The 12,531-nt window shown below is 48.8% G+C and overlaps 1 protein-coding gene across 3 annotated transcripts in view; it reads left to right on the top strand.

Moving 5' to 3' along the window:
- The first annotated feature begins 47 nt into the window (after positions 1-47).
- LOC111158703 (TATA-box binding protein) overlaps positions 48-12,531 on the top strand; it is a 29,225-nt gene continuing 16,741 nt past the window's right edge. Inside the window, exons 1-2 of one of the 3 annotated variants that reach the window (XM_022520913.1) lie at positions 48-69; positions 11,090-11,292. In XM_022520913.1, coding sequence (XP_022376621.1) covers positions 11,239-11,292 — 54 coding nt within the window. In that variant the 5' untranslated portion in view covers positions 48-69; positions 11,090-11,238. Of the gene's footprint in view, positions 70-5,473; positions 5,493-8,294; positions 8,383-11,089; positions 11,293-12,531 lie in introns of those variants that run through there. The other 2 variants (XM_022520914.1, XM_022520912.1) reach the window with 2 other exon arrangements.

Below are 12,531 nucleotides of genomic sequence, written 5' to 3'. Positions count from 1 at the left end.
ACATGCGCGCAGCCCGGGGCTGCGGAAGGGTTTGGGGGAGTTTCCGGAGGAGTGTCCGCAGGTTTCACGGTGAGCGGTCGGTTCCGGACGGAAGATTTAGCGGGGTCTGTGCGGGACGCAGCGCGCACTCCTCCCCGGGGGGAGTTCCCGGTCGGCTGGCGTGCGGGGCTCACACGGGGTCGGCGTGTGTTGGTCCGCGTCCCGCGGGGGCAGCCGGCGCCGCAGTGAACGGGAGGAGGAGAACGGCGGCTGCGCGGGACGCCCTGGCCCGCGGACGACAAGCGCCGGAGTCCGCGTGAGGACCGTCTGGGCACCGCGCGTTCCGTGTTAGACGAGCGGGGCGCCTCACGTCCGGAAGCAGGAGCCGGAGCCCTGCACCGCGATGCCGTGGGAGCCGGCGGCGTCGAGTCTGCGCGAACCAGGACCTGTCGGGACCGCGGCCCTGTCCTTACTGATGAACGACCCCGAACTCCCAGAGTCCGCGGGCCGGGCGGAAACCTTGCAGCTGGCGCTGGGACGAGAGTCTGTCTTCTGCCCAGGTGGCGGGCCTCCTGAATGAGTCTCTTACTTCTTTCCAGTCAAAGCTCATCCCTTTGAGTGCCGCCTTTTCTTCTTCTTTTTTTTCTTTCCAGCGAGGCTCCGACCGGATGTGGGGCTTGAATGCGCAACCCTGAGACTGAAAGCTGTGCGCGCTACGCTGCAGAGCCCGCCGAGGGCTCCTGGGTCCTGGCTGTCCAGGCCAGGGGCAGCCAGACCTGGGGTTTGGTAACGATTTGCTGAGCCAGCCGGGAGCCGATGCCCCTGTGGTGTCCAGATTCCCCCGGGGAGTCCCAGGGCAGAGCAGCTTGGCCTTGGCGGTGTGCCAGGACTTCCTTGGTAGTTTCCTGGGCTGGGAACCTGGAGGACCGCAGGGAGCTGCTCCAGGCTCGCTGGTCTCGGGCAGGGTGTCTGAGGGATCTGCCCCACAGCCGAGGACGCTATTTCTGTCTCAGGCAGACTCCTTGCTGATTCCCCGATGGCACTAGCCGCCAGGTTCGTTTTTTGTTTTGAGTGGAAAGGGAAGGAGCACGTGGGGAAGCGGACAGACTTCTGGACCAGGTAAGTCCATTGGAATGCGTGCCCATGCGAGCTTCTCCGCTGGGAAGCACTGTCCATGTTTTCTCCCTTTGGAAAGGCATGGCTTTCCATGCCTTGAATAACAGTCAATTTATTAGGAATTTGGAACAGATCTGCGTTGGTGTGGGTTGGGGGATGGTTGCGTTGTGTTATGTCGACTTTGTGTATAATGGGAAATTCCATCCCTATCCCACTAAATAGCCCCCTGGGCTGAATTCTGAGTAAGCGAAAGGAATATAGCCAGGAAACTAGGACTATGAAAAAGATGACCTTTTACTGTAACACAGTTTGGCCAGTGTACCAGTTAGAGATGTAAGGTGACCACTAAATGGCCACTTTGGATTCCTTCCTCCCATTCAGGTGCCTCCCAATAAGGGATCTTGGTTTGGTTCAGTCGGTGAAACTCCCAACTTTGGGGAGGAACCAGAAACGAAGAAGCATTCAGTTTAATTGGTGAAGCCAACTTCTAGAGAGGGACCAATGCTGGCAGGGACTCTGGGCTTCATTTAGTCATAGTCCTGTTCTGTGTTCTTTCTGAACTTTTGCCCAGGAAGATGGGGAATATTACTTCTGTTCCCAAAGAAGGTCCACGAGGGTGTGTGTGTGTGTGTGTGTGTATTATTTCTTAAAGATTTTATGCATTTATATGAGAGTGTGTGCGCGCGCGTGCGGACACTCACACACACACACACACACACACACAAGCAGGGGGAGAGGCAGAGGGACAGGGTGAAATAGACTTCCTGCTGAGCAGAACGCTAGATCCCAGGACCCTAATATCCTGACCTGAGCCCAGGGCAACCATTTATTTTTTTTTTATTTTAAACTATTTTTTAAAGATTTTATTTATTTATATGACAGATTACAAGCAGGCAGAAAGGCAGGCAGAGAGAGAGGGGGAAGCAGGCTCCCTGCTGAGCAAAGAGCCGTGGGGCTCCATTCCCCGACCTGAGCCAAAGGCAGAGGCTTAACCCGCTGAGCCACCCAGGCACCCCCAAGGCAGCCATTTAACCTTTAACCGACTAAGCAACCCAGGCGTCCCGTGAGGACATGTTTTAAATAAGTGATGCAGCGAGCTGAAAATCAACCAAAGGAAAAAAACCTGTTTTGCAGAGAGACCCAGAGACAGGGGTGGGTGGGGAGTGTTACTCTAAGCTTTGAATCTGCTCCCAGCCTTTCTGGTGGCGCCCTTGCACCTCTGCCTCCGCCTCCTGCTCCTTCTGTTTCTGCACCACGGGGGGCTCCGCTCACACAGCTTCTTCGCTCACACAGCTTCTCCACCATGCTCCTTGCCTGCCTCACCACTGGCTTCTGAAGCTCCTCTTCCTCCCCTCATTATCAAGGAGCGCAAAGCACCCCAAGATGCTGGGCCCCTCCTTAACGATGTTCAGGATAAAGCGCCTCCCAGATTAACGTGAAGGGACCCAGGGGCTCCCTGGGCTTGAATTGCTAACCTCAGACCCCCACAGGTGCCCCAGGTAAGAAGTGACAGTGGGGAACAAATCGATGGTCTTTTAGTGGATGCAAGTGTGACATGTCCAATATTAAAGCTAATTCAGTGCTGTTGGTTTAATTAAACATGTTTTTAGAGTTATCTGCATGGAATACGATACATTAGCTTTTATTCTACCTGAATTTATTAATTAAAATCATTTTGTATCTGCTGCATTGTCAACAAAAATGACTTAAAATGATGGTTGATTTTGTGTCTCATAAAGTTTTCATAATTGTTATGAACCAGTAGGTTGAATAAATAAAAAGCATATAGCTTTCAAAATTTTTGGTAACCTTGAACTTTTGCTAAGTTAAATGATAAATTGGGCTGAACTCATTGGATATGTAATTCTTTTCTAAATAAGATAATATACTAAAACGTTATTCGATGAACAGGCTTATCTGCTTCTGGCTTCTTAATACAGAGAAACTAAAGATACTTGGGTCTGCTAATAAACACAGTTTATACTTAATTGAAAGATTGTGCTATAATACATATGTTTTTAGAAATTATGAAATGTATTAATAAATTTGCCCCCTGCAGAATCCTGGTGTAGCAGTTCACAATTGGTTACTACTTAATTTTCACTGGAGACTAAGATTTCTAAGAGTTAAAATTCTACTAACTGTAGTGAAGACTGATGGAAATAAGGAAAGCAACTCTGTATGTAGGAAAGAAAGAGCTGTGTAAGAATGGTATAACAAATGAGAATCGGGGGAGGGGTGCCTGGGTGGCTCAGTCAGTTAAACAAATGCTCTCGGCTCAGGTCATGATCCCAGGGTCCTGGAACCAAGTCCCACATTGGGCTCCCTGCTCAGTGGGGAGCCTGCTTCTCCCTCTCCCTGCTGCTCCCCCTACTTGTGTCTCTCTCTCACTGTTAAATAAATAAATAAAATTAAAAAAAAAAAAAAGGTAAAGTGGCAATTTCCCTGATTTCTCTTAAAAAAAAAAAAAAAAAGAAATGAGAATGGGGTGCCTGGGTGGCTCAGTCATTAAGCATTCAGCTCAGGTCATGATCCCAGGGTCCTGAGCATCTCTCACCCTGCTCCGGGAGTCTGCTTGTCCCTCATCCTGCTCATGCTAGCTCCCTCTCTCTCAAATACATAAATAAATAAATCTTAAAAAAGAGAAAAGAGAATACATTTTTGTTGAGGTAAAAGAAAGTAATTTTGTCCTAAAATGAGACTGGTTATTTAGAAAAAAGGTTTGGGACAAATCTGAATGAAAAAGTTGTAGAAGGTTTGTGAAGGAAAATTTTTCAAATGGGAAAAAGATAATTTTATGTGTGCTCAAAACTAAGATGGAAATGAATGGATTTTTTTTAAAAGATTTTTATTTATTTGACAGAGATCACAAGTAGGCAGAGAGGCAGGCAGAGAGAGAGAGAGAGAGGAGGAAGCAGGCTCCCCACCGAGCAGAGAGCCCGACTCGGGGCTCGATCCCAGGACCCCGGGATCGTGACCCGAGCAGAAGGCGGAGGCTTAACCCACTGAGCCACCCAGGTGCCCCAGAAATGAATGGATTTTAAAAGTATACTTGTATAAGACTGAAATTCTGTTTTTCTTTCTATTAAAAAGACAAAGTTTTCTGGGATTATTGGTCAGTTTTTTTGTTTTTTTTTTTTTTTTTTGTTAAGATTTTTATTGATTTATTTGACAGACATCACAAGTAGGCAGAGAGAGAGGGGGAAGCAGGCTCCCCGCTGAGCAGGGAGCCCGATGTAGGACTTGATTCCAGGACCCTGGGATCATGACCTGAGCCAAAAGCAGAGGCTTAACCCATTGAGCCACCCGGGCACCCCTGTTGGTCAGTTCTTGATAAAATACTTTCTTATACTTGATATGATACTTTCTTGATAAGAAAGTATAAACAAAGTTTTTTTTTCTTTGTGCAGAAAACCAAAGTTTCTATGTTTTGCCTTTATCAGGTCTTTGATTACTTAGAACTAAAACTTCTCGAATATTAAACGAGCTAAGTTTTGCTAACTATATAACCTTCTGTAGACTCTCTTATTGCCACCTTGGTTAAATAGTTAATTAAATATTAAGTGTTATAGGGGCGCCTGGGTGGCTCAGAGGGTTAAAGCCACTGCTTTCGGCTCAGGTCATGATCCCAGGGTCCTGGGATCGAGCCCCATATCAGGCTCTCCGCTCAGCAGGGAGCCTGCTTCTCTTCCTCTCTCTCTGCCTGCCTCTCTGCCTACTTGTGATCTCTGTGTGTCAGATAAGTAAATAAAATTAAAAAAAAAAAAAACTTAAAAAAATATTAAGTGTTATAATAATGGTCCTATTTAGGCATGTGTTTTAGAACTTTGAGGGTTTTTTATTTATTTATTTAATTTAATTTTATTATTTTTTTAACTTTGAGGTTTTTTAAAACAAACTTCCCTAGATTCAATTTCTAAATGAAGTCTTTTTGACTAATTAAGCTTTTTTATTTGGTATGTTAAGTTACTGATAAGCCTGGTTTGAAACATTGCTAGTTCTCTAATGTTTGCTCTTCCAAATTTAAGGAGATTTTCTCTTAGGATATCTGTGACTTATGGAAATATGATAACATATTCCTTTGTGAACAAATTTAATCATTTGACTTTTCTCTCTACCCGAACCCTCGTGAATTCATAAGTATTCTTTCTTTCATGACAGTTAAAATTGTTTGCATAAATTTGGCAAATCTGTTCTTTTTATAACAGGACACCATTGGAAATATTCATTATACTACCAAGGCTTTGACTGGAATGCCATATTGGAGAGAGACATACATAGAATCAGATTTGACTAGGCAGCTTTAAGGAACTAAGGTTGACTTTACAGAGTCAATAAAGTTCCTTGGAGATGTCAGTGGGATGTCTTGCGTAGGAAGTCCCCAGCAGCCTTACCGGGTGAGTCAAGAATGTCACTTCCTGGCAGGTACTGGAAACTTTAGAATATTTGGGGGACCTCAAGAAGAGGAATTCACCTAAATCTACAGGTATTACAGGCAAATCTGACACAAGTATTTGGCTTGGCTTCTGGCCTCAAGACACTATTAGAAGTTTAATCTGGGGTGCTTGGGTGGCTCACTCAGTTAAGCTTCTGCCTTTGGCTCAGGTCATGATCTCAGGATCCTGGGATCGAGCCCACATCCGGCTCCCTGCTCACCAGGGAGTCTGCTTCTCCCTCACTCTCCCTCTGTGCTCTGTCAAATAAATAAATTTTTTTTTTTTTTTAAGATTTTATTTATTTGACAGAGAGATCACAAGCAGGCAGAGAGGCAGGCAGAGAGAGAGGAGGAAGCAGGCTCCCCTAGAGAGCAGAGAGCCCGATGCGGGGCTCGATCCCAGGACTCTGAGATCATGACCTGAGCCGAAGGCAGCGGCTTAACCCACTGAGCCACCCAGGCGCCCCTCAAATAAATAAAAATCTTAAAAAAATAAAAAAGTTCAATCTAGAGAATCCTTATGAACAGTTCTAGCAAAGCAAGTTTTAAAGAATTTATGCAGTCAATCACTATTCTTGCTGAGCTTATGTAAATAATTAGGCCAAGGTTGTTAAAATTGGACTTTTCAAATGATTTAGTCTCAATTTGGCTATCTTTAGAAATGAGGGCGACTTTAGGAAGAAAAATTATGTTTCAATAACACACCTTCGTGGATGTTAAGTTCTAGTCCTGATTATCTTTGAGTGTGTGTTTGCCTATGCTGGACAGTTTGAGTTAAACTTCAGAGAAATTGTCACAGTAGCTGACATATAGACAGTCCTCATGTTTGTTTCTCTGTGGGGATGATAAGACCACATGGGCATATGATTACTTGAACAGCGGGACAATGGGATGGATTCCCCAACAATCATAAAACTCAACTATCACCTTGACCAGTTCTCTGTGGTTGGGATGGCAAAACTGCTCCTTCAAAGCTGGAGCATACCCCATTCCATGGGGTTAACTATGGACTTGTGGAGACAGTGCATGGCCTAACTTTCCTTATGATAGGATTGGATGATGCACTTGGGGATACCCTTATTTCCTGGAACAAGTCCCCTCCCACTTGCCATTGATTCCTCCTAATTAAGGCATTGTTAAGGCTAGACTTCCAGCAAAGAAGGCTTCTTGATTCCTTTATCCCCTTGGCTCTGTCCCAGGAGCTGTCTCTAGGGAATTAAAATTCCAAGTAGAGGCTTTAGCCAAACATACAGTGCCACCGTTTGGCGAACCTGTCACTCACAAATTCAGAAGGTGGCTCTCTAAAACCAAATGGTTCTTAAAGATACTGACTGCAGCTCAAGGAGGACCTGTGCCCTAACCCTAACCCGAATTACTCAAAAAATGTAGCTGACGTCACGAAAGAGTTAAACACATCACCACCATAGATGCTCCAGCTCTAGATCCTTTTAGCAATTGGCTAAATTTAACTCCTCCTAAACGGAAATATACCCTATATTGCTGTATTTCTTGTTCTCCTTGTCTTTGGTGGTTTGAGTTTTCGCAGCTGTCAAGCAGCTCTCTGTATTCGTACTAGCTGGGAGATGCCCTCAGAGTCTCCCTCAGTAGAAATGCCAGAAACAGGACCCCACCACCACTCAGTAAAAGTCTTTACTCCAAGATCCTTTTGTGGTCCCCAATTAGGAGGAAGTAGCAACAGAAGAGGACCTTCTCCTTTAATCCCAGATATGGAATGAAGAAACTGAAAGTGGGGAATTGAAGGCTCCCCTGCCAGCCCAGCCACACTAGTACCCTTTGAGCTCTAGCAAGCACCCTTAGCCCCTGTGAGTAATCTTTATCTGTACACCATGCATTCTTTTTTAAACGATTTTATTTATTTATTTGAGAGAGTGAGAGCAGGGATCAGGACAGAGGGGGAAGCGGACTCCCCACTAAGCAGGGGACCGATGCCCACCTCGTCCCAGGACCCTGGGATCGCAACCCCGGTGGAAGACAGACGCCTAATCCACCGAGCCACGCAGGCGCCCCACCTGCACAAACCAGACAGTGCGGAGCCATTCCCCTTGCACAGCTTCGGAGCACGGCGATAACGCGGCTGGCTGGTACCGTCGTTCTGCGCCTGGTCAAGAAAAGCGAGGGGCCGCTGCCCTCCCGTTACTGATCAACGGCCCTAAACTCCTTTAAACATGCCCGAGCCAGGCCTGACGCTGGAGCGGGCCTTCGGACAGGGCGCCGCCTTCTTCCCAGAAAGCCGGGGTCGCTCTCCGGTCAGAGCGCCTCTCCCTCCGCGGCAAGTGTGGAAAGAGCGCGCGGGACGGCTCCGCAGAACCGGCCAGGACGCGTCCGCACGCCCGGCGGCTTCAGGCCCCTTCCCGGACCCCGGCGAGAGCCTCCCAGGCCGGCCGGCTTGCGCAGTCCCGCCCGCGTGGCGCACTCGGCGGGCGGCTGCTGGTCGTCCGCCCCCCGACTGGGGCAGAGAGCGACGCCGCTGCACCGTGTCTGAAGGCCGCGTTTGAGAACCGCGATCTTGCCCCCCCGCAGCCAGCGCCAACCCGCGGACGGCCCGCTCGGGCGGCCCCGGTCCGGAACTGCGGGGGGCCCCGCCCGCCGCTCCTTCCCTTTCCGCGGAGGGCCGGGGCCGCGGCGGAAGTGCCCCTGCGCCAGCACTGCCCATGGCCGCCGCTCCAGTGTGCGCCGCCTGCGGAGGCCAAGGCTGGAACTGGCGGAAATGACATCATCAGCGCGCGCCAGAAGTCCGGCAGGGTCGGGAAGGGTCGCCGTGGCGGGCGCCTGGGCCGCCCGCGGCTCAGCTTCGTTTCCGCGGGCCTGCGGTGGTCTCTGCGGGGACTCAGGTAACGGCCGCTTTAGGTTCTCCTCTGCCCGGGGGATTCGCGCAGAGGCGACCGTGCAGCGAGCCCCCGGGGCGGGGGCGGGGGAGACGCTGAGCGGGCGCGCAGGCCGCGGGGGGAGGGGGACGTTCCTCCGGCTTGTGCCGCCGCCGCTCCGGCCTCTACCGGCCGCCCGCCCGGCCCGGCCCGCTGCCTCGGTTCCCTCAGCGGCTGTGCCTCGGAGGCGGCGTCCGTTGTTGGAGCGCCGGGCTCCGGGAGGCCCGGACCTAGCAGCGCCGCACAGCCTGCGGCTGGAGGCGTCTCCGCGTCGTGCCGGAGGGCGGGTGGAGCCCGGCCGGTGCGCCCCTGCTCGGCCGCCCGCAGGAGTGTCGCGGCCCTCGGGCGCCGGAGAGCCCGAGGGGAGGCAGCAGCCCCGGCCTTAGCAGGCCTAGCGGTGCGGGTCCCCGGCGGCGCGGTTCCCAAATCCGGACGTGTCGCCGGGCGCCTGGCGCGGAAGAGCGCGCCCGACAGAGGTGCGCCGACGCCGGGAGGCTCGAGGCTTCCCCGTTGGTGATTGTTCGCTGCGTCAGCCTGCGGGATAGGAGCGCGTCCCGCACGCGGCTGCGTGTTTGAGAGAGAAGTGGGCGCTGCGGGGGCCGCCGTAAGCGGGAACGGAGGACCGCGCGCGCGTGCTCCGGCGGGAAAGGCGTGCGGTCGGCGCGGCGAGCGCCGGGCTCCCGGCAGCCCGAACGCCGCGCCCCAGCCCAGCGGCGCCCCAGCCCGCGCTGCGGGTTCCCCGCGCGGAGGGTCGCAATGCCGGGCCGGGTCTGGGGCCTCGGCGTCTGGGGACGTCTCTTGTCGTGCGTCTGGTCTCGGATCTCGGCCGTAGCGGGGACCGCCCCCACGGAGAGTCGCCTGCGGTCAGTTTTGTCTGGCCAGACTGGCCCGCGCCCGCGGCGAAGGGCACCTCTTCACGCGCACGTGCGAGCCTTGGCACCGCTCTTGCCGCAGTGACCGGGAGTCGCGCTCGGAGCCCGCGCGGCGCGCCGACGCCGGCGGTGCGGGTCCTGAGCTTGTGTCTCGCGGGCCGCGCGCTCTTGAGTCCTGTCGTCTTGCGATGGATCTTTGGCCTGAAATTCTGATGTGTGAGTTTCTGCTCAGCTGCCCGCCGGACGCAGTGACGCGGTCCGAGCTTTGCGAAAACGCCCAGTTTCAGAGCACCGGGCGGTGTGTCTGGGTCTGCGTGGCGGGCGCGCGCTGCCTCTGGGTGACGCGCTGTCCGCAGGCGGGTGGCGAAGTGGCTGGCTGCGCGCCGTAGGACCCTCTGTTGCCGGAATGTCCGTCTGGCCGCGAGTCTTTTCCTGCCTCCAGACTGAGCTCTGATGCTGATGACCGTACCCTTTTCGTGCTCTTACTTGTAGCACTTCTGTTGTAGGACCACAGTTTTAAAAATATAATTTTCTTATATCTGATATTTTCTGAAGTGGGTGTTCCCGTTTTTCTTCTCTCTCTCTCTCTCTCTCTCTCTCTCTTTTTTTTTTTTTTTTTGGTCTTTTTCAGTGATGGGTATGCAGGATATATAGTCTTTGGGTCCTTTGTCCTCTCAAAGTGATTGTCTGATTCTCTCATTCATTCAAGAAATATCTGAGTGCTCGGTTTGTACCAATACATGCTTGATGTGTCTTTGATATGTAACATGTAGCTTTGAGACCAGCAAGTTTTATATGTGACAATATCTTATTAGATGATAATGTTTAAACTGAAATAATAATAGCTAACATTTATCCTGTGCTTACTATGTGATAACTAGATGCTGCTTTTTTAAAAAAATATTTTACTTATTGACAGAGATCACATATAGGCAGAGGGGTGGGGGGAAGCAGGCTCTCCGCTGAGCAGAGAGCCCCATGCAGGGCTGCATCCCAGAACCCTGAGATCGTGACCTGAGCTGAAGGCAGAGGCTTAACCCTCTGAGCCACCAGGCGCCCCTGGGTGGTGCTCCTGATGTGTTCATCAGCCAGTCCTGTTTGATGCTGTCAGTTCTCATAGCAAGTTAAGGATCCATCTGAGCTAAACTCAACAGAAGGTAGTCGCTTGGTTTTTTTGTCTAAAAGAAATAAAAAATGTGCAGCTAGTAAAGAGACGACGAGTTAAGGAAAACTAGGTAGAGCACAGTTTGTATTTACGGGTTTTGAAGAGCTCAAGTTACTATGTGTATAAAAACACGTTTTATTTATTTTTGGGTCTGCACAGCTTCTATTACAGTGTTCTATTAAATTAGTAGATCAATAAACGGTCACAATGTATTGGATCCAATTCAGTATTTATTGAGCTTAACACCCAAGACATTGTGGAGAATATATAATGTCTAATAGCACTGCTACAGTGCTCAGTAAATATTTCTACTCAGAGATGACCGTTTGCTTAGGAATTTGTTTTCTCTGGATATCTTTCCCCCAAAGATTTTTAACATTGATTATGACACCTTAATTTTGAACATTCTTAAGTATTTAAATATGTAATAAAACAATTTTTGTTCTATTGATAGTTCTACATACCAACACAATAAACGTAGAAAAAATAACATTTCAGCATTATAAGGTTAGAAAAAATATTCCAAACTAGCTTCATTGTTTTTTTTTCTAGTTTTTGTGTAATCGGGAAACTGGTTTATAAAACTGTACAGCCTGCCTGTATTCTTCCATTAAACATTGAACTTTTTTCAAAGCAGATTGTTGTTTCTTGATGTACATGAAGATAATGTAAGCAGTTGAGGAAGTTGCTAAGAAGCGTGTACTGGGGATGCTCTAGGAAAAGACTGAATGCCGAGGCGAGTTCCAGTCCAAAGGTTCTTGATTTACCCAGAAGAAGGTGAACATCATGGATCAGAACAGCAGCCTGCCGCCTTATGCTCAGGGCCTGGCCTCCCCTCAGGTAATGCAGCCGGAGGGGGAGAGTAGATGGGGTAGAATCTGCATTATTAGAGCCGCTGTAAAAAGGAACCAAGGAATTTAACCATTTATTGTTGAAAATGGGTTTGTATGGTTTTATGTTTCTCTTCTTTTCTTGAGAAGTTCTATTAGGCTTTGAGTAGGCATGACAGTATTTAATTTTGGGAGTTAAAATATATATCTGTCTATAAATCTTAATCTTTCCGTAAATATTTATGAAATGTTGATTATCGGGTCTTTGATTTTGAAAGTAACTCTCACCAGGTTATATTCTGGTTTTATCTTTCTCTTTTATGCTTAAGTTTCCAAATAACATATCTACTATTTTTTTTTTTAAGATTTTATTTATTTATTTGAGAGAGAGAGGTGTGGGGAGGGAGAGGAAGAGAATCTCCAGCAGGCTCTGCACTGAGTCCAGAGCCCTATATTGGACTCTGGGCTTGGTGTGGAGTCTGCTTGGGATCTGCAGTCCCTCTTCCTCTACTCCTCCTACTTGTGCTTTCTAATAAATAAAAAAAATCTAAAAATAAAAAAATAGTCTATAAGTCAGAGAAAGACAATTACTCTATGATCTCACTCATATGTGGAATTTAAGAAACAAAACAGAGGGTCATAGGGGAAGGGAGGGAAAAATGAAATAAGGTGAAATCAGAGAGGGAGACAAGCCAAGAGATTCTTAACTCTAGGAAACACAGGGTTGCTAGAGGGGAGGTGGGTGGGGGTATTAAGGAGGGCATGTGATGTCATGAGCACTGTGTGTTGTATGCAAGTGATGAATCCCTAAACTCTGCCTCCAGAACTAATAATACACTGTATGTTAATTCACTGAATTTAAATAAGAGATTTTTAAACAAAAAATTAACCTTAGATATGATTTTCATAAAATGAAAATGTCTATTTTAAGTGTTTTGATAATTGTGTATGCAAAATACACATCTGATCTGCTGATCCACAGCTAAAGAGAGTTTTGCCTAGAATTTCATACAAATGGAATCGTATCAGGATGCGCTTTTGTGTGTGTCTGTTTTCTTTGCCCAATATAATGTCCGTATGTCTGCAGATTCCTTTTCATTGCCAAGTAGTACTCGGCTGTGTACCCGCTCTCCAGTTGCTGACACTCGGGGGGCTTCTAGGTCAGGCTGTTATGAATAAAGTTGCTGTAAACATTTGTGAACAGGCTTTGTGTATACAGTTTCTGTCTCTCTGGGGTCAACACTTGGGA

This window comes from Enhydra lutris, unplaced genomic scaffold, assembly GCF_002288905.1.
Source record: "Enhydra lutris kenyoni isolate GAN:26980312 unplaced genomic scaffold, ASM228890v2 scaffoldscaffold62, whole genome shotgun sequence".
In the NCBI taxonomy this organism is placed as follows: domain Eukaryota; kingdom Metazoa; phylum Chordata; class Mammalia; order Carnivora; family Mustelidae; genus Enhydra; species Enhydra lutris.
The sequence above is the reverse complement of the archived record's forward strand: the minus strand, read 5'-3'. Positions and strand labels throughout refer to the sequence as shown.